This window comes from Tachypleus tridentatus, chromosome 11, assembly GCF_004210375.1.
Source record: "Tachypleus tridentatus isolate NWPU-2018 chromosome 11, ASM421037v1, whole genome shotgun sequence".
NCBI lineage: Eukaryota > Metazoa > Arthropoda > Merostomata > Xiphosura > Limulidae > Tachypleus > Tachypleus tridentatus.
Window position 1 is genome coordinate 22,656,911 of NC_134835.1, and position 23,715 is coordinate 22,680,625.

The following is a 23,715-nucleotide window of genomic DNA, read 5'->3' on the forward strand; positions in this document are numbered from 1 at the left end:
ACAATAAGTCCATTCCTAAACCACACAGTAATGTGAATCATGATAAAACAACTCTTTCCTTGTGTTTTGTATCACTTTAAACAAAAAATCCTATCCTATACCACACAGTAATGTGAATCATGATAAAACAACTCTTTCCTTGTGTTGTGTACCACTTTAAACAATAAGTCCTTTCCTAAACCACACAATAATGTGAATCATGATAAAACAACTCTTTCCTTTGTTTTGTAGTACTTTAAACAATAAGTCCTTTCCTAAACCACACAATAATGTGAATCATGATAAAACAACTCTTTCCTTGTGTTTTGTAGCACTTTAAACAATAAGTCCTTTTCTAAACCACACAATAATGTGAATCATGATAAAACAACTCTTTCCTTGTGTTTTGTAGCACTTTAAACAATAAGTCCTTTTCTAAACCACACAATAATGTGAATCATGATAAAACAACTCTTTCCTTGTGTTTTGTAGCACTTTAAACAATAAGTCCTTTCCTAAACCACACAATAATATGAATCATGATAAAACAACTCTTTCCTTGTGTTTTGTGGCACTTTAAACAAAAAATCCTATCCTATACCACACAATAATGTGAATCATGATAAAACAACTCTTTCCTTGTGTTTTGTGGCACTTTAAACAATAAGTCCTTTCCTAAACCACACAATAATGTGAATCATGATAAAACAACTCTTTCCTTGTGTTTTGTGGCACTTTAAACAATAAGTCCTTTTCTAAACCACACAATAATGTGAATCATGATAAAACAACTCTTTCCTTGTGTTTTGTAGCACTTTAAACAATAAGTCCTTTTCTAAACCACACAATAATGTGAATCATGATAAAACAACTCTTTCCTTGTGTTTTGTAGCACTTTAAACAATAAGTCCTTTTCTAAACCACACAATAATGTGAATCATGATAAAACAACTCTTTCCTTGTGTTTTGTAGCACTTTAAACAATAAGTCCTTTCCTAAACCACACAATAATATGAATCATGATAAAACAACTCTTTCCTTGTGTTTTGTGGCACTTTAAACAATAAGTCCATTCCTAAACCACACAGTAATGTGAATCATGATAAAACAACTCTTTCCTTGTGTTTTGTAACACTTTAAACAAAAAATCCTATCCTATACCACACAGTAATGTGAATCATGATAAAACAACTCTTTCCTTGTGTTGTGTAACACTTTAAACAATAAGTCCTTTCCTAAACCACACAATAATGTGAATCATGATAAAACAACTCTTTCCTTGTGTTTTGTGGCACTTTAAACAATAAGTCCTTTTCTAAACCACACAATAATGTGAATCATGATAAAACAACTCTTTCCTTGTGTTTTGTAGCACTTTAAACAATAAGTCCTTTCCTAAACCACACAATAATGTGAATCATGATAAAACAACTCTTTCCTTGTGTTTTGTGGCACTTTAAACAATAAGTCCTTTTCTAAACCACACAATAATGTGAATCATGATAAAACAACTCTTTCCTTGTGTTTTGTGGCACTTTAAACAATAAGTCCTTTTCTAAACCACACAATAATGTGAATCATGATAAAACAACTCTTTCCTTGTGTTGTGTAGCACTTTAAACAATAAGTCCTTTCCTAAACCACACAATAATGTGAATCATGATAAAACAACTCTTTCCTTGTGTTGTGTAGCACTTTAAACAATAAGTCCTTTCCTAAACCACACAGTAATGTGAATCATGATAAAACAACTCTTTCCTTGTGTTGTGTAGCACTTTAAACAATAAGTCCTTTCCTAAACCACACAATAATGTGAATCATGATAAAACAACTCTTTCCTTGTGTTGTGTAGCACTTTAAACAATAAGTCCTTTCCTAAACCACACAGTAATGTGAATCATGATAAAACAACTCTTTCCTTTGTTTTGTAGTACTTTAAACAATAAGTCCTTTCCTAAACCACACAGTAATTTGAATCATGATAAAACAACTCTTTCCTTGTGTTGTGTAGCACTTTAAACAATAAGTCCTTTCCTAAACCACACAATAATGTGAATCATGATAAAACAACTCTTTCCTTGTGTTGTGTAGCACTTTAAACAATAAGTCCTTTCCTAAACCACACAGTAATGTGAATCATGATAAAACAACTCTTTCCTTGTGTTTTGTAGCACTTTAAACAATAAGTCCTTTCCTAAACCACACAGTAATTTGAATCATGATAAAACAACTCTTTCCTTGTGTTGTGTAGCACTTTAAACAATAAGTCCTTTCCTAAACCACACAATAATGTGAATCATGATAAAACAACTCTTTCCTTGTGTTGTGTAGCACTTTAAACAATAAGTCCTTTCCTAAACCACACAGTAATGTGAATCATGATAAAACAACTCTTTCCTTGTGTTTTGTAGCACTTTAAACAATAAGTCCTTTCCTAAACCACACAGTAATTTGAATCATGATAAAACAACTCTTTCCTTGTGTTTTGTTGCACTTTAAACAATAAGTCCTTTCCTAAACCACACAGTAATGTGAATCATGATAAAACAACTCTTTCCTTTGTTTTGTAGTACTTTAAACAATAAGTCCTTTCCTAAACCACACAGTAATTTGAATCATGATAAAACAACTCTTTCCTTGTGTTGTGTAGCACTTTAAACAATAAGTCCTTTCCTAAACCACACAATAATGTGAATCATGATAAAACAACTCTTTCCTTGTGTTGTGTAGCACTTTAAACAATAAGTCCTTTCCTAAACCACACAATAATGTGAATCATGATAAAACAACTCTTTCCTTGTGTTGTGTAGCACTTTAAACAATAAGTCCTTTCCTAAACCACACAGTAATTTGAATCATGATAAAACAACTCTTTCCTTGTGTTTTGTAGCACTTTAAACAATAAGTCCTTTCCTAAACCACACAATAATGTGAATCATGATAAAACAACTCTTTCCTTGTGTTGTGTAGCACTTTAAACAATAAGTCCTTTCCTAAACCACACAGTAATTTGAATCATGATAAAACAACTCTTTCCTTGTGTTTTGTAGCACTTTAAACAATAAGTCCTTTCCTAAACCACACAGTAATTTGAATCATGATAAAACAACTCTTTCCTTGTGTTTTGTAGCACTTTAAACAATAAGTCCTTTCCTAAACCACACAGTAATTTGAATCATGATAAAACAAGTATTTTTACTCAATTTTTGAAAGACAAGTTGCAGTAAACCCTTTCAGAGAACCATTTTTTAAATCATGTAATGCTTTCAAGGACACAAAAACTAACCACATTTTTACACACAAATAAATAACCTCGAATGAATAAAGTGAAGTTTGAGCACACACCTCTACCACAAGTGACAGAACAGGGGGTTAGAAGGGTCTCTACCCACTCGTAAGAAGTACGTTTACAAGTTGTCCCATCACCTCCACATATTCCACATTCGTCGACTTTCTTCACTGATCCCAGCTTCAAGTCACAACCTACAGGCTGATACGTATCACACGTTAACTCACATTTCATAAAACTTTCGTTTCATTAGTTTTACAAAACCGTCTAGACCTGGTATACTGAGTACAGAAAAATAACACCAATTCTTAGAACAAGTACAACAAAAATCTGAAATATAAGAGTTTTCTTTTAAAACCTCTCTCTGGATGTTTACCTAAGGAAAGTTTCCATGTTTTCTTTCCAAGCTGCTTAAACACGAACTCTTACATTTCAAAATATTCAAAGCACAATTAAAGCAAGTTCATTTTACTTGTTTTACTTCAGCAGTTCACAATTAAATACTCCATAAACAGAAATATTATCCTAAAACTGTTTACCAAATACATCTACGTATATTATGCCTGTTTTCAAAACTGGTGATGGAATTTATAAAAAGTCATGAACAACATCAATTATCAACATATTGAACTGTACACTACCTTAAGCTATGGAACTACTTTCACTGACTGATGTCAACCTCATTACATCACGAATATAAATACTTTTGAACGTAGTAAAGGTCTTTAAACACATTTATTGATATTCTAAAGCTCAGTAAGTTATAATTTCCCATTTATTGTACAATGTTGTTATTTATTATTGACCAGAGGACCATCTGTGCTCTGCTCACCACGAGTATCGAAACAGGGTTTCTGGCGGTACAAGTTCGCAAACACATCGCTGCGGCAGTAGGGGGCGCTATTCAGTGTTTATCAATCTTTCCAAAGGATTTTACTGAGTCGAGAACAACATAATTTGTAGATTTATGTGTTTCAAACAAACAACCTGTCATCTACATTTAGTTCTTAAGTTTGAAATGATAAACCAGCGGAAAGGCAGCTAGTTAAAAGCACCTACCGCCATCTCTTGGAATAATCTTATTTGATTGAATATTTGGATTTGACTGTCACTCTTATTACAAAGTGTACTCACGGCCTCTAAGTGCGGATAGCGGTTTTATCAGTAATGTGCCAGCGAATTGTGAGTTACAGTTTTACTACGCTAATCACCAGAGCATGACACCAAAGCAAAGCACGAGGAACGCTATTCACCAGAGCATAACACAGAAGCAAAGCACGAGGAACGCTATTCACCAGGGCATGACACCGAAGTAAAGCACGTAGAACGCTAATCACCAGGGTATGACACCTAACTAAAGCACGAGGACGCTAATCACCAGGGCATGACACCTAAATAAAGCACGTAGAACGTTAATCATCAGGGCATGACACCTAAATAAACCACGAGGAACGCTAATCACCAGGGCATGACACCTAAATAAAGCACGAGGAACGCTAATCACTAGGGCATGACACCGAAGTAAAGCACGAGGAACGCTATTCACCAGGGCATGACACCGAAGTAAAGCACGAGGAACGCTAATCACCAGGGTATGACACCTAAATAAAGCACGAGGAACGCTAATCACCAGGGCATGACACCTAAATAAAGCACGAGGAACGCTACTCACCAGGGCATGACACCTAAATAAAGCACGAGGAACGCTAATCACTAGGGCATGACACCAAAGTAAAGCACGAGGAACGCTAATCACTAGGGCATGACACCTAAATAAAGCACGTGGAACGCTAATAACCAGGGCATGACACCTAAGTAAAGCACAAGGAACGCTAATCACCAGGGCATGACACCTAAATAAAGCACGAGGAACGCTAATCACTAGGGCATGACACCTAAGTAAAGCACGAGGAACGCTAATCACTAGGGCATGACACCTAAGTAAAGCACGAGGAACGCTAATCACTAGGCCATGACATCGAAGTAAAGCACGAGGAACGCTAATCACTAGGCCATGACATCGAAGTAAAGCACGAGGAACGCTAATCACTAGGACATGACATCGAAGTAAAGCACGAGGAACGCTAATCACTAGGACATGACACCTAAGTAAAGCACGAGGAACGCTAATCACTAGGCCATGACATCGAAGTAAAGCACGAGGAACGCTAATCACTAGGACATGACATCGAAGTAAAGCACGAGGAACGCTAATCACCAGGGCATGACACCGAAGTAAAGCACGAGGAACGCTAATCACTAGGGCATGACACCTAAATAAAGCAAGAGGAACGCTACTCACCAGGGCATGACACCTAAATAAAGCACGAGGAACGCTAATCACTAGAACATGACACCTAAATAAAGCAAGAGGAACGCTACTCACCAGGGCATGACACCTAAATAAAGCACGAGGAACGCTAATCACTAGGACATGACACCGAAGTAAAGCACGAGGAACGCTACTCACCAGGGCATGACACCTAAATAAAGCACGAGGAACACTAATCACTAGGGCATGACACCTAAATAAATCACGAGGAACACTAATCACTAGGGCATGACACCTAAATAAAGCACGAGGAAAATCATTCTCTTCTTTTCTCACCCCACTCCAGTTTTATAGTAATAAAAAATTAACGTCTGGATTGTTTATAACAATTCACTTTTTAAACTGACCCTGTGTTGATGTTGTATCTAATCATGACCTTTCTAACCATGTGTTGAGTGGTAACACAGCTTTTCTTGTAGTACCACAGAAATACACGTTACAACGATAGCGTTATTAAACATAGCTTTTCTAGAAGTACCACAGAAATACACGTTACAAAGATAGCTTTATTAAACATAGCTTTTTTAATAGTACCACAAATATACACATAACAATGATGGCGTTATTAAACATTGATTTCCTTTATGTATGTGAAGTGGTCCCATCCAAACATGTTATGGATATATATTTTATATACATAGAGATTCAGAGTTAACAAACACACCTAAACGTCTTGATATATCTTTAGCGTTTAGCTCTACATGCGTTTATTCGTTCACTATTCTGCTAAGGTCGAACTCCTGTTGGCAGATAACAGAAACACTTACCATGCACTTCCCACCTACACACATGTCCAGAGATCCCTTACGACATCGAGTTCCATCTTGAACTATAGGTGCTAACTTTGCCACAAACAGGTAGGTGCTTGCCTGACATGTGAGGCTGCATGAATCTTCAGGATCGTGAAAAGGGATCCAATGATACAGCCGTCCTCGGTAAGGCCTGTTGTTGAAAGCTTTGCACTGTGTAGTCCGAAAATCAGAACGGTCTCTGCATGCCTAGAGATAAATGTCTGTTGTTTTCACACTAAATAAGCCACTTGATTACTTTAGCTAAAGATAAATATCTGTTGTTTTCACACAAAATAAGCCACTTGATTACTCAAGCTAAAGATAAATGTCTGTTGTTTTCACATTAAATAAGCCACTTGATTACTCTAGCTAAAGATAAATGTCTGTTGTTTTCGCACTAAATAAGCCACTTGATTACTCAAGCTAAAGATAAATATCTGTTGTTTTCACACTAAATAAGCCACTTGATTACTGTAGCTAAAGATAAATGTCTGTTGTTTTCACACAAAATAAGCCACTTGATTACTGTAGCTAAAGATAAATATCTGTTGTTTTCACACAAAATAAGCCACTTGATTACTGTAGCTAAAGATAAATGTCTGTTGTTTTCACACAAAATAAGCCACTTGATTACTGTAGCTAAAGATAAATGTCTGTTGTTTTCACACTAAATAAGCCACTTGATTACTGTAGCTAAAGATAAATGTCTGTTGTTTTCACACTAAATAAGCCACTTGATTACTGTAGCTAAAGATAAATGTCTGTTGTTTTCACACTAAATAAGCCACTTGATTACTGTAGCTAAAGATAAATGTCTGTTGTTTTCACACTAAATAAGCCACTTGATTACTGTAGCTAAAGATAAATGTCTGTTGTTTTCACACTAAATAAGCCACTTGATTACTCTAGCTAAAGATAAATGTCTGTTGTTTTCACACTAAATAAGCCACTTGATTATTGTAGCTAAAGAAAAATGTCCGTTGGTTTCACACAAAATAAGCCACTTGATTACTCTAGCTAAAGATAAATGTCTGTTGTTTTCACACTAAATAAGCCACTTGATTACTGTAGCTAAAGATAAATGTCTGTTGTTTTCACACTAAATAAGCCACTTGATTACTGTAGCTAAAGATAAATGTCTGTTGTTTTCACACTAAATAAGCCACTTGATTACTCTAGCTAAAGATAAATGTATGTTGGTTTCACACTAAATAAACCACATGATTACTCAAGCTAAAGATAAATGTCTGTTGTTGTCACACAAAATAAGCCACTTGATTACTCCAGCTAAAGATAAATGTCTGTTTTTTTCACACAAAATAAGCCACTTGATTACTGTAGCTAAAGATAAATGTCTGTTGTTGTCACACAAAATAAGCCACTTGATTACTGTAGCTAAAGATAAATGTCTGTTGTTTTCACACAAAATAAGCCACTTGATTACTGTAGCTAAAGATAAATGTCTGTTGTTGTCACACAAAATAAGCCACTTGATTACTGTAGCTAAAGATAAATGTCTGTTGTTTTCACACAAAATAAGCCACTTGATTACTGTAGCTAAAGATAAATGTCTGTTGTTTACACACAAAATAAGCCACTTGATTACTGTAGCTAAAGAAAAATGTCTGTTGTTTTCACACAAAATAAGCCACTTGATTACTCTAGCTAAAGATAAATGTCTGTTGGTTTCACACAAAATAAGCCACATGATTACTCTAGCTAAAGAGAAATGTCTGTTGGTTTCACACAAAATAAGCCACTTGATTACTGTAGCTAAAGATAAATGTCTGTTGTTTTCACACTGAATAAGCCACTTGATTACTCTAGCTAAAGATAAATGTCTGTTGTTTTCACACTAAATAAGCCACTTGATTACTCAAGCTAAAGAGAAATGTCTGTTGTTTTCACATTAAATAAGCCACTTGATTACTCTAGCTAAAGATAAATATCTGTTGGTTTCACACAAAATAAGCCATTTGATTACTGTAGCTACAGATAAATGTCTGTTGTTTTCACACAAAATAAGCCACTTGATTACTGTAGCTAAAGATAAATGTCTGTTGTTTTCACACAAAATAAGCCACTTGATTACTCTAGCTAAAGATAAATGTCTGTTGGTTTCACACAAAATAAGCCCCTTGATTACTCTAGCTAAAGAGAAATGTCTGTTGTTTTCACACAAAATAAGCCATTTGATTACTCTAGCTAAAGATAAATGTCTGTTGGTTTCACACAAAATAAGCTACTTGATTACTCTAGCTAAAGAGAAATGTCTGTTGTTTTCACACTAAATAAGCCACTTGATTACTGTAGCTAAATAAATGTATATAATTTATCTCGATGAATAAATACGGAGTTTCTGTTCAATTTGTAGAAATAATTTAAGCTTACAGCTTGTTCATATTTCACTTGTAAATATTTATATCTTGTTGGTGTAAGCTATAACTAAGCACTTTATCAGACTTTACTTCATTATTTTCAGGGTTGCTATATATTAATACTATGTTTTCAAGTTCGCACTGTTCTGTACACATATAGGAACGTTTTGTCAATTTAGAATACTTATTGTACATATATTTAAATAATTTATAATACTTATTGCACATATATTTAAATAATTTATAATACTTATTGTACATATATTTAAATAATTTATAATACTTATTGCACATATATTTAAATAATTTATAATACTTATTGTACATATATTTAAATAATTTATAATACTTATTGTACATATATTTAAATAATTTAGAATACTTATTGTACATATATCTAAATAATTTATAATACTTATTGTACATATATCTAAATAATTTATAATACTTATTGTACATATATCTAAATAATTTATAATAGTTATTGTACATATATTTAAATAATTTATAATACTTATTGCACATATATTTAAATAATTTATAATACTTATTGTATATATATTTAAATAATTTATAATACTTATTGCACATATATTTAAATAATTTATAATACTTATTGCACATATATTTAAATAATTTATAATACTTATTGTACATATATTTAAATAATTTATAATACTTATTGTACATATATCTAAATAATTTATAATACTTATTGTACATATATTTAAATAATTTATAATACTTATTGTACATATATCTAAATAATTTATAATACTTATTGTACATATATTTAAATAATTTATAATACTTATTGTACATATATCTAAATAATTTATAATACTTATTGTACATATATTTAAATAATTTATAATACTTATTGTACATATATTTAAATAATTTATAATACTTATTGCACATATATTTAAATAATTTATAATACTTATTGTACATATATTTAAATAATTTATAATACTTATTGCACATATATTTAAATAATTTATAATACTTATTGTACATATATTTAAATAATTTATAATACTTATTGCACATATATTTAAATAATTTATAATACTTATTGTACATATATCTAAATAATTTATAATACTTATTGTACATATATTTAAATAATGTGTAATACTTATTGTACATGTATATAAATTATTTATTATATTTATTGTACATATATTTAAATTATTTATTATACTTATTGTACATGTATTGATTTATTCTCCCTGAATATAATCAGTATCAGTAATCAACATTTTCAAGTTTACCTGCATATTACATATGCTATAACGAATCGAATTTCCGAAGCATCCCGTTTTCGTTACGCACTGACGGAGCTGGTAGGTGACGCCACCGTCACAACTTCGCGAACATATTCCCCAAGTGCTCCATTCTGACCAACCCATCGTACCATCATTTTTCTTATTCCCAATCTGGTTATGCTTAACAAAAAGAAAAGAAAGAAGTTATTGTACATAAAATTACCTCAGGACAAACAATCAGATGTAGCAAAAAAAGAACAGAATACTTAATATTTGAAACATGAAAAGTGTCACGTAAATAGAAAACTCCACGCTAGTCATAGATATTTTTCCAATTTGTTTTCTAAGGCAGTTAGATTGATTGTATATAAATTATAAAACTGTTTGTTAAACTTCAAACACTGGTTCCATTAAACCTACACCTATACACCCTAGATATCTATCTAAAAGCCAGAATTGTAGCATCTAAAAATGTAACTTTCAAGTTATATTATTGGTAACACTAAATTATAAAACAATATCTAGCTAATTGGACAATATTATTCGTCAAACTAAACGATGCAACAATATCTAATATGACTATATTATTGGTGAAACTAAACGATGAAACAATAATATGACTATATTATTGTTGAAACTAAACGATGTAAGAATATCTGTCTCATATAACTATATTATTGGTGAAACTAAACTCTGTAACAATATCTCTCTAATGTGACTATATTACTGCTGAAACTAAACGATGCAACAATATCTGTCTAAGGTGACTATATTATTGGTGAAACTAAACGATGCAACAATATCTGTCTCATATAACTATATTATTGGTGAAACTAAACGATGCAACAATATCTGTCTAATGTGACTATATTATTGGTGAAACTATACGATGCAACAATATCTGTCTAATGTGACTATGTTATTGGTGAAACTAAACTATGTAACATTATATCTCTAATGTGACTATATTATTGGTGAAACTAATCGATGCAACAATATCTGTCTAATGTGACTATATTATTGGTAAAACTAAACTATGTAACAATATCTCTAATATGACTATATTATTGGTGAAACTGAACGAAGCAACAATATCTCTCTAATATGAATATAATGAATGTAAATTCATTGACTAATGAATGTAAATTATCTACGTGTGCCTGCAAGACAGATGTATTATTTGGGAAGCTAAGTTACCTAACAGTATATGTAATACAAAGTTAGGATTCAAGTGTGTATGTTATTATACGTTTTGGTGAGTTAAAATTTGAAAGCCAGCGATATATATATTCTAAGTTTTTTATGTTGTTACTGTGTTTGTCTGATGAATATTCATAAACATTGTTGTCATAAATAACTGCACTTTCGTTCTTCTCTGTTTACAAGTAGTTACGTTTTCGATATTTTGTAACGATAAAGTTACAAAGTTCTATGTTCTACACAGAACTAGATGACTTATTGTAACTGTCACAACTTAATCAATGAAGAACTTACCGTTGAACGAAAATTCAGTCGCACCGAGAATTCTGTTTAATAATCAATAGTTTTATGATGTGTGATTTCAATTATTCAATATTTCTCTAAGGATACGAAACAGAGAGACTGCAGGTGGCAGAACGATATTTTGTCAAAGTCTGTCTGAAAGATTTTGTTTACAAGCATATAACAGACAGATGCTACAAAGCCACAGATGTTGTAATACTTCAGAATAACAAGAGGTATTGGTAATCCTAAGAGCCAGCTGAGCTCTGTTAAATAACTATTTGAATTAAAACTGAACATCCCGAAAAAAAACAACTTAACTACTCGTATTTTGTTATAATATATCCCAAACAAAAACGGGTATTGTAACGTATTTTGTTATAACATATCCCAAACAAAAACGGGTATTGTAACGTATTTTGTTCATATAGAACATTCCAAATACACCTTAAAGATGTATTTAAAATGTATTGCATCTATTTTGCTGATATATCTAATCATAAATATAAAAATATATTTACGTCGATATATTAATATAACAATAACAATTTTTCTATAACGACATGGCCCTCGCGAAAATATTTCACAAATTACACTCAGTTTTCGATTAAAAAAAATAGCATCTAAAGTTGAAAAAGTGATACATTGAATATTGCTTTAGGGATTACATCAAAACGAAAGAAAGTCGACATGGAAACAAAAAACGTGTAATATCCATCACAATCGAGCAACATTGCCAATTTACTGCCAAGTCCTGTTCAATTTCTTCTCCTAAAAACAGGAAAGACGCCACAGTTTTTGACAAAAACCTAATTCATGTTTTTCCTTCGTGATTTTGGGCACGCTTCGATCTCTATCCTACACTTTACGATGAAAGAAAAAAAATTAGCTGATTTATGGAGTCAGTTTTAATATTACTTCGTTCATGAAAAAGGTAACGATTTTTCTAGCAAAATGGGGCTTTCCTTTTTCTAAGCTGTTTTCTACTTTGTATTTACAATCTGTCTTTTGCGCTAGCAGAAGACACGAATGGAAAACATCAAAACGTGAAGGACTGTACGCTAATTCAAAGAAACTGTCGTGTTATTACTGACACACAATGTTACCAGTTTTGTCTGACCGTTACATTCTTCTCTCATCACGTGACGTTAGTGAGACAGGAACCAAGGATTTTTTCACTCTGTAAAAGTTCTGTTTAGCTGCGGTAATACATGCCTGATTATATGATAAAAATAACCGTTCAAATTATATTGTAATGGAAATGATTGTCCTTCTGGGTAAACTAGCTGCCGTAAATATAAATAAAACTGTAAATTCTTAATTAAAAAGTAATAATCCCATTGATAACGCATGGCCATGTGGTTAGGGCACTCAAAATACAATCTGGAGGTCGAATCCTAGTCACACTGAACATGCTCGCCCTTTCAGCCGTGGCGGCGTTATAATATTACGGTCAATCCCACTATTCGTTGCTGAAAAAATTGGCGGTTGGTGGTGATGGCTAACTGCCTTCTCTCTAGTCTTACACTTTTAAATTAGGGACGGCTAGCGCAGATAGCTCTCGTGTAGCTTTACGCGAAATTCAAAAAACAAACAAACCAATTGGTACTGTAAATACCCTGTTAGACATAAAGAAACTTAACAATTCATTTAAAGTAAGTGTTCACTTTACTGTAAAATGTTTATTGTTTAACCTGATAAAAGAAGTAACTGTTCACTTCGTACTGTAAAAATGTTTATTGTTTAACCTGATAAAAGAAGTAACTGTTCACTTCGTACTGTAAAAATGTTTATTGTTTAACCTGATAAAAGAAGTAACTGTTTACTTCTTACTGTAAAAATGTTTATTGTTTTACCTGATAAAAGAAGTAACTGTTCACTTCGTACTGTAAAAATGTTTATTGTTTAACCTGATAAAAGAAGTAACTGTTCACTTCGTACTGTAAAAGTGTTTATTGTTTAACCTGATAAAAGAAGTAAGTGTTCACTCTGTACTGTAAAAGTGTTTATTGTTTAACCTGATAAAAGAAGTAAGTGTTCACTTCGTACTGTAAAAGTGTTTATTGTTTAACCTGATAAAAGAAGTAAGTGTTCACTTCGTACTGTAAAAGTGTTTATTGTTTAACCTGATAAAAGAAGTAAGTGTTCACTTCGTACTGTAAAAGTGTTTATTGTTTAACCTGATAAAAGAGGTAAGTGTTAACTTCTTACTGTAAAAGTGTTTATTGTTTAACCTGATAAAAGAGGTAAGTGTTTACTTCTTACTGTAAAAATGTTTATTGTTTAACCTGATAAAAGAAGTAACTGTTCACTTCGTACTGTAAAAGTGTTTATTGTTTAACCTGATAAAAGAAGTAACTGTTCACTTTGTACTGTAAAAGTGTTTGTTGTTTAACCTGATAAAAGAAGTAACTGTTCACTTCGTACTGTAAAAATGTTTATTGTTTAACCTGATAAAAGAGGTAAGTGTTAACTTCTTACTGTAAAAGTGTTTATTGTTTAACCTGATAAAAGAGGTAAGTGTTTACTTCTTACTGTAAAAATGTTTATTGTTTAACCTGATAAAAGAAGTAACTGTTCACTTCGTACTGTAAAAGTGTTTATTGTTTAACCTGATAAAAGAAGTAACTGTTCACTTTGTACTGTAAAAGTGTTTGTTGTTTAACCTGATAAAAGAAGTAACTGTTCACTTCGTACTGTAAAAATGTTTATTGTTTAACCTGATAAAAGAAGTAAATGTTCACTTCGTACCGTAAAAGTGATTATTGTTTAACCTGATAAAAGAAGTAAGTGTTCATTGGGAGATTTTTAACACTCAATGGAACATTTTGATAAAATATGAGGGGGGATATACGTATAAAACACAACTTTGGGTGGAGATGAAAGAAGGAAACCAAAATATAAAGTTTTATTTGCGTCTATCTGTGCTTTTCTATTTAAAAAATAACGAACCTTACATAAACACAAGGTCAATAGAGCACGCGCCGTATCATATTGGTTCGACCCCATCACTCTATCTAGTTATTCCTCCAGTGCATGTCATTTTATCGAACGATATATTTTCATTTTACTTTATCAAAAGTGTTTGACTCGTAACGTCTTTTTATTATCAAATAAGCAGTGAGACAAGTAATGTTCCCCATAAACAAACTACTTTTAGAAAATTTAGTCTTTGATCATGGTTATGTTCCCTGCCGAAATGAGCTGCCAGTAAATAACTACACAAATCCGTCTTAGGTGCTCGTATTAGACTAAAACTGAATTATCTGTTTGTGTACAAAAGTTAGGTATCATTTGTCTTGTCTGTAAACTGTTAAATACTCTCCCAATGTACAATAACTCTCTGGTTATAATCTATCACCGTGTCTGTCTACAACTCTATTGGTTAAAGGATGTACACTAAAAAAATAGAACCTCATTCTACGAGGTAAATATAAGAAATATACTGGTAATCCCTGGAACTCTGGAGTAAAAACACGTAACGTACTCTGTATCTACAATACAAGATAAAACAGTTCTTGAGAAGGGAAGGTGGGAAAGTTTAATGTGTCTATATTGTCGCCAAGAACCAGAATAAATAAATACAGTTATGTGAAAAAGTTAGGACACCCTATGAAAGCTTGTGTATTTTTGTAGCATTTTTGGATATATAGATATTTAATCTCAATTTCAACAATACTGAGATATTATAGGAATATAACTAAACAATTAAAACTGAAGAAAAGACTTCATGGTAGATTCTATGATTGTGAGCTGTCCAGGTCCTGCTGCAGCAAAGCAGCCCCAGACCATGACACTTCCACCTACATGCTTCACAGTTGGTATGAGGTTCTTTTCCTGGAATGATGTATTTGGTTTACGTCAAACATGTCCTCTGTTCTGGTGTACAAATAATTCAATTTTGGACTCATCTGTCCAAAGAACATTACTCCAGAAGTTCTGGTCTTTGTCTACATTCTCACTGGCAAACTTCAGTCTGGCCTTGATGTTTCTCTTAGAGAGCAAAGGTTTCCTCCTTGTACACCTTCCCGTGCAAGTTAAACTAGTGCAGTCTCTTTCTGATTCTAAAGGCATGCACTTTCACATCAACAGTAGCCAGAGCCTGCTGTAGGTCCAGTGATGACGTGTTAGGGTGTTTGGAGACCTTTTTTAGCATCTTGTGGTCTACTCTCGGGGTGAACTTGCTTGGACGACCAGACCTGGGCATGTTGGCAGTTGTTTTGAAAGCCCTCCACTTGTTGACTATTTTCCGGACAGTTGAATGGCTAACTTCAAAATCTTTTGGGATCTTTTTAAATCTCTTACCAGACTCATAAGCTGCTACAATTTTCTATCTGAAGGCCTCAGACAGGTCTTTTGCTCTCACCATGGTGCTCACTCTCACTTCAACAGTCAGGAGCACACCAAACTAAATGTCTGAAGTTTAAATAGGGCAAGCCTCATTCAAAATGCTGAGTAAAGATCTTCTAATCGTGTGCATCTGGTGTGACACACCTGTGTGTGAGTTGAGCCATTTAAAGTGGGAATAAATGTGGGAGTGTCCTAACATTTTTCTCAGTTAGAATATGCATTTTTGTAGAATTACATTTACAGAAGATCTTTAAAAGTCTTTCCTTCAGTTTTAATTGTTTGGTTATATTCCTATAATCTCTCAGTATTGTATAAAATTGAGATTAAATATGTATATATCCAAAAATGTTACAAAAATACAAAGGCTTTCATAGGATGTCCTAACTTTTTCACATGACTGTATATATATGTATATTTCAATCGCACGTGCGTTTTTATGGTTACGTATTTATTTTTGAGGCGCAATTCAGTAACAAACAACTAATCTTTGGGTCTGTCGTTCTCTTCCCATTGAAATTCATAAGTGTGGTGTTCAAAGAATAAATATAAATGAAATATCTTAAAAAAAGAAATCATGTAGTCTCAATAATGTAAGGATATACGTTAGTAGTGTCAACTCAATAATGTAAGGAGATACGTTAGTAGTGTCAACTCAATAATGTAAGGAGATACGTTAGTAGTGTCAACACAATAATGTAAGGAGATACGTTAGTAGTGTCAACACAATAATGAAAGGAGATACGTTAGTAGTGTCAACTCAATAATGTAAGGAGATACGTTAGTAGTGTCAACACAATAATGTAAGGAGATACGTTAGTAGTGTCAACTCAATAATGTAAGGAGATACGTTAGTAGTGTCAACTCAATAATGTAAGGAGATACGTTAGTAGTGTCAACACAATAATGTAAGGAGATACGTTAGTAGTGTCAACTCAGTAATGTAAGGAGATACGTTAGTAGTGTCAACACAATAATGTAAGGAGATACGTTAGTAGTGTCAACACAATAATGTAAGGAGATACGTTAGTAGTGTCAACACAATAATGTAAGGAGATACGTTAGTAGTGTCAACTCAATAATGTAAGGAGATACGTTAGTAGTGTCAACACAATAATGTAAGGAGATACGTTAGTAGTGTCAACACAATAATGTAAGGAGATACGTTAGTAGTGTCAACACAATAATGTAAGGAGATACGTTAGTAGTGTCAACTCAATAATGTAAGGAGATACGTTAGTAGTGTCAACACAATAATGTAAGGAGATACGTTAGTAGTGTCAACACAATAATGTAAGGAGATACGTTAGTAGTGTCAACACAATAATGTAAGGAGATACGTTAGTAGTGTCAACACAATAATGTAAGGAGATACGTTAGTAGTGTCAACTCAATAATGTAAGGAGATACGTTAGTAGTGTCAACTCAATAATGTAAGGAGATACGTTAGTAGTGTCAACACAATAATGTAAGGAGATACGTTAGTAGTGTCAACACAATAATGTAAGGAGATACGTTAGTAGTGTCAACACAATAATGTAAGGAGATACGTTAGTAGTGTCAACTCAATAATGTAAGGAGATACGTTAGTAGTGTCAACACAATAATGTAAGGAGATACGTTAGTAGTGTCAACACAATAATGTAAGGAGATACGTTAGTAGTGTCAACACAATAATGTAAGGAGATACGTTAGTAGTGTCAACACAATAATGTAAGGAGATACGTTAGTAGTGTCAACCCAATAATGTAAGGAGATACGTTAGTAGTGTCAACACAATAATGTAAGGAGATACGTTAGTAGTGTCAACTCAATAATGTAAGGAGATACGTTAGTAGTGTCAACACAATAATGTAAGGAGATACGTTAGTAGTGTCAACTCAATAATGTAAGGAGATACGTTAGTAGTGTCAACACAATAATGTAAGGAGATACGTTAGTAGTGTCAACTCAATAATGTAAGGAGATACGTTAGTAGTGTCAACACAATAATGTAAGGAGATACGTTAGTAGTGTCAACACAATAATGTAAGGAGATACGTTAGTAGTGTCAACACAATAATGTAAGGAGATACGTTAGTAGTGTCAACACAATAATGTAAGGAGATACGTTAGTAGTGTCAACACAATAATGTAAGGAGATACGTTAGTAGTGTCAACACAATAATGTAAGGAGATACGTTAGTAGTGTCAACACAATAATGTAAGGAGATACGTTAGTAGTGTCAACTCAATAATGTAAGGAGATACGTTAGTAGTGTCAACACAATAATGTAAGGAGATACGTTAGTAGTGTCAACACAATAATGTAAGGAGATACGTTAGTAGTGTCAACACAATAATGTAAGGAGATACGTTAGTAGTGTCAACACAATAATGTAAGGAGATACGTTAGTAGTGTCAACACAATAATGTAAGGAGATACGTTAGTAGTGTCAACACAATAATGTAAGGAGATACGTTAGTAGTGTCAACACAATAATGTAAGGAGATACGTTAGTAGTGTCAACACAATAATGTAAGGAGATACGTTAGTAGTGTCAACACAATAATGTAAGGAGATACGTTAGTAGTGTCAACACAATAATGTAAGGAGATACGTTAGTAGTGTCAACACAATAATGTAAGGAGATACGTTAGTAGTGTCAACACAATAATGTAAGGAGATACGTTAGTAGTGTCAACACAATAATGTAAGGAGATACGTTAGTAGTGTCAACACAATAATGTAAGGAGATACGTTAGTAGTACCACATAATGCGAGATACGTTAGTAGTGTCAACACAATAATGTAAGGAGATACGTTAGTAGTGTCAACACAATAATGTAAGGAGATACGTTAGTAGTGTCAACACAATAATGTAAGGAGATACGTTAGTAGTGTCAACACAATAATGTAAGGAGATACGTTAGTAGTGTCAACACAATAATGTAAGGAGATACGTTAGTAGTGTCAACACAATAATGTAAGGAGATACGTTAGTAGTGTCAACACAATAATGTAAGGAGATACGTTAGTAGTGTCAACACAATAATGTAAGGAGATACGTTAGTAGTGTCAACACAATAATGTAAGGAGATACGTTAGTAGTGTCAACACAATAATGTAAGGAGATACGTTAGTAGTGTCAACACAATAATGTAAGGAGATACGTTAGTAGTGTCAACACAATAATGTAAGGAGATACGTTAGTAGTGTCAACACAATAATGTAAGGAGATACGTTAGTAGTGTCAACTCAATAATGTAAGGAGATACGTTAGTAGTGTCAACACAATAATGTAAGGAGATACGTTAGTAGTGTCAACACAATAATGTAAGGAGATACGTTAGTAGTGTCAACACAATAATGTAAGGAGATACGTTAGTAGTGTCAACACAATAATGTAAGGAGATACGTTAGTAGTGTCAACACAATAATGTAAGGAGATACGTTAGTAGTGTCAACACAATAATGTAAGGAGATACGTTAGTAGTGTCAACACAATAATGTAAGGAGATACGTTAGTAGTGTCAACAATAATGTAAGGAGATACGTTAGTAGTGTCAACACAATAATGTAAGGAGATACGTTAGTAGTGTCAACACAATAATGTAAGGAGATACGTTAGTAGTGTCAACACAATAATGTAAGGAGATACGTTAGTAGTGTCAACACAATAATGTAAGGAGATACGTTAGTAGTGTCAACAACAATAATGTAAGGAGATACGTTAGTAGTGTCAACACAATAATGTAAGGAGATACGTTAGTAGTGTCAACACAATAATGTAAGGAGATACGTTAGTAGTGTCAACACAATAATGTAAGGAGATACGTTAGTAGTGTCAACACAATAATGTAAGGAGATACGTTAGTAGTGTCAACCCACGTTAATGTAAGGAGATACGTTAGTAGTGTCAACACAATAATGTAAGGAGATACGTTAGTAGTGTCAACACAATAATGTAAGGAGATACGTTAGTAGTGTCAACCCAGTAATGTAAGGAGATACGTTAGTAGTGTCAACACAATAATGTAAGGAGATACGTTAGTAGTGTCAACACAATAATGTAAGGAGATACGTTAGTAGTGTCAACACAATAATGTAAGGAGATACGTTAGTAGTGTCAACACAGTAATGTAAGGAGATACGTTAGTAGTGTCAACACAATAATGTAAGGAGATACGTTAGTAGTGTCAACACAATAATGTAAGGAGATACGTTAGTAGTGTCAACACAGTAATGTAAGGAGATACGTTAGTAGTGTCAATCTCAGTAATGTAAGGAGATACGTTAGTAGTGTCAACACAATAATGTAAGGAGATACGTTAGTAGTGTCAAACAATAATGTAAGGAGATACGTTAGTAGTGTCAACAGTAATGTAAGGAGATACGTTAGTAGTGTCAACACAGTAATGTAAGGAGATACGTTAGTAGTGTCAACACAATAATGTAAGGAGATACGTTAGTAGTGTCAACCCAGTAATGTAAGGAGATACGTTAGTAGTGTCAACACAATAATGTAAGGAGATACGTTAGTAGTGTCAACACAAGTAATGTAAGGAGATACGTTAGTAGTGTCAACACAATAATGTAAGGAGATACGTTAGTAGTGTCAACACAATAATGTAAGGAGATACGTTAGTAGTGTCAACACAATAATGTAAGGAGATACGTTAGTAGTGTCAACACAATAATGTAAGGAGATACGTTAGTAGTGTCAACACAATAATGTAAGGAGATACGTTAGTAGTGTCAACCCAATAATGTAAGGAGATACGTTAGTAGTGTCAACACAATAATGTAAGGAGATACGTTAGTAGTGTCAACACAATAATGTAAGGAGATACGTTAGTAGTGTCAACACAATAATGTAAGGAGATACGTTAGTAGTGTCAACACAATAATGTAAGGAGATACGTTAGTAGTGTCAACACAATAATGTAAGGAGATACGTTAGTAGTGTCAACTCAATAATGTAAGGAGATACGTTAGTAGTGTCAACTCAATAATGTAAGGAGATACGTTAGTAGTGTCAACTCAATAATGTAAGGAGATACGTTAGTAGTGTCAACTCAATAATGTAAGGAGATACGTTAGTAGTGTCAACTCAATAATGTAAGGAGATACGTTAGTGTCAACTCAATAATGTAAGGAGATACAGTACAACTCAATAATGTAAGGAGATACGTTAGTAGTGTCAACTCAATAATGTAAGGAGATACGTTAGTAGTGTCAACTCAATAATGTAAGGAGATACGTTAGTAGTGTCAACACAATAATGTAAGGAGATACGTTAGTAGTGTCAACTCAATAATGTAAGGAGATACGTTAGTAGTGTCAACACAATAATGTAAGGAGATACGTTAGTAGTGTCAACTCAATAATGTAAGGAGATACGTTAGTAGTGTCAACTCAATAATGTAAGGAGATACGTTAGTAGTGTCAACTCAATAATGTAAGGAGATACGTTAGTAGTGTCAACTCAATAATGTAAGGAGATACGTTAGTAGTGTCAACTCAATAATGTAAGGAGATACGTTAGTAGTGTCAACTCAATAATGTAAGGAGATACGTTAGTAGTGTCAACACAATAATGTAAGGAGATACGTTAGTAGTGTCAACTCAATAATGTAAGGAGATACGTTAGTAGTGTCAACACAATAATGTAAGGAGATACGTTAGTAGTGTCAACACAATAATGTAAGGAGATACGTTAGTAGTGTCAACTCAGTAATGTAAGGAGATACGTTAGTAGTGTCAACACAATAATGTAAGGAGATACGTTAGTAGTGTCAACACAATAATGTAAGGAGATACGTTAGTAGTGTCAACTCAATAATGTAAGGAGATACGTTAGTAGTGTCAACACAATAATGTAAGGAGATACGTTAGTAGTGTCAACCCAGTAATGTAAGGAGATACGTTAGTAGTGTCAACTCAATAATGTAAGGAGATACGTTAGTAGTGTCAACACAATAATGTAAGGAGATACGTTAGTAGTGTCAACCCAATAATGTAAGGAGATACGTTAGTAGTGTCAACCTCAATAATGTAAGGAGATACGTTAGTAGTGTCAACACAATAATGTAAGGAGATACGTTAGTAGTGTCAACTCAGTAATGTAAGGAGATACGTTAGTAGTGTCAACTCAATAATGTAAGGAGATACGTTAGTAGTGTCAACACAATAATGTAAGGAGATACGTTAGTAGTGTCAATAATGTAAGGAGATACACAATAATGTAAGGATATACGTTAGTAGTGTCAACTCAGTAATGTAAGGAGATACGTTAGTAGTGTCAACTCAGTAATGTAAGGAGATACGTTAGTAGTGTCAACACAATAATGTAAGGAGATACGTTAGTAGTGTCAACACAATGTAAGGAGATACGTTAGTAGTGTCAACCTCAGTAATGTAAGGAGATACGTTAGTAGTGTCAACACAGTAATGTAAGGAGATACGTTAGTAGTGTCAACCTCAATAATGTAAGGAGATACGTTAGTAGTGTCAACTCAATAATGTAAGGAGATACGTTAGTAGTGTCAACTCAGTAATGTAAGGAGATACGTTAGTAGTGTCAACACAATAATGTAAGGAGATACGTTAGTAGTGTCAACACAATAATGTAAGGAGATACGTTAGTAGTGTCAACACAATAATGTAAGGAGATACGTTAGTAGTGTCAACTCAGTAATGTAAGGAGATACGTTAGTAGTGTCAACACAATAATGTAAGGAGATACGTTAGTAGTGTCAACACAATAATGTAAGGAGATACGTTAGTAGTGTCAACACAATAATGTAAGGAGATACGTTAGTAGTGTCAACTCAATAATGTAAGGAGATACGTTTGTAGTGTCAACTCAGTAATGTAAGGAGATACGTTAGTAGTGTCAACACAATAATGTAAGAAGATACGTTAGTAGTGTCAACACAATAATGTAAGGAGATACGTTAGTAGTGTCAACTCAGTAATGTAAGGAGATACGTTAGTAGTGTCAACACAATAATGTAAGGAGATACGTTAGTAGTGTCAACACAATAATGTAAGGAGATACGTTAGTAGTGTCAACACAATAATGTAAGGAGATACGTTAGTAGTGTCAACTCAGTAATGTAAGGAGATACGTTAGTAGTGTCAACACAATAGTGTAAGGAGATATGTTAGTAGTGTCAACACAATAATGTAAGGAGATACGTTAGTAGTGTCAACTCAGTAATGTAAGGAGATACGTTAGTAGTGTCAATTTTTTATATTCTGAAAAGGAAAACTATGGTAATATAAGTTACAAGGGTGAAGTAAAACAAAACCAGAACAATGCTCTATTGGTTTTCGGAAGCGAAACCAATCAGACATTTATTTTTGCTTACGTTGACATTCAGATGTGTCCAACTCTGTAAATCCGTATTTGTGCTGTTGGAAACATATGTACCAAGTTCCGGCTGACCAGAGTCCAAGAAGATGACCTGAAATAGTAGCCAAAGTGAAATGAATTATTCATGCTTTAATGGTATGGACATATAGATACATAAACACAAGACAATCAGTGGGGCAGAGGTAATTTTGCAATATTTACAACATGGCTTTTCTCTAATAAACAAACATAAATATAAAACATTAACAGTGATCCATCGGAGACAAGTAACAAACCAAATATTTTCAATCACTAGAATCGTTGCAAGTAAAATGTTCATTGGTTCATTGGATTTCATACAAGATTACTTGGAGGACTGTCTTTGTCAGCCATCTCTAAACTGGAAGTGATGCACTACAGGGAAGGCAGGTACTCAACTTCACACGCCGCCAACTCTTGGATTACTCTTTTGCCAACGAAAGGTGGAATTGACCGTTAAATTGTAA

The 23,715-nt window shown here is 33.3% G+C and overlaps 1 protein-coding gene across 1 annotated transcript in view; it reads right to left on the bottom strand.

Moving 5' to 3' along the window:
- The window catches only part of LOC143231314 (ADAMTS-like protein 3), a 60,512-nt gene that overhangs the window by 7,039 nt on the left and 29,758 nt on the right, over positions 1 to 23,715 (bottom strand). Inside the window, exons 2-5 of the mRNA XM_076465864.1 lie at positions 23,226 to 23,321; positions 10,047 to 10,220; positions 6,368 to 6,598; positions 3,325 to 3,469 (exon numbers count right to left, since the gene is read on the bottom strand). Coding sequence (XP_076321979.1) covers positions 3,325 to 3,469; positions 6,368 to 6,598; positions 10,047 to 10,220; positions 23,226 to 23,321 — 646 coding nt within the window. The remainder of the gene's footprint in view (positions 1 to 3,324; positions 3,470 to 6,367; positions 6,599 to 10,046; positions 10,221 to 23,225; positions 23,322 to 23,715) is intronic.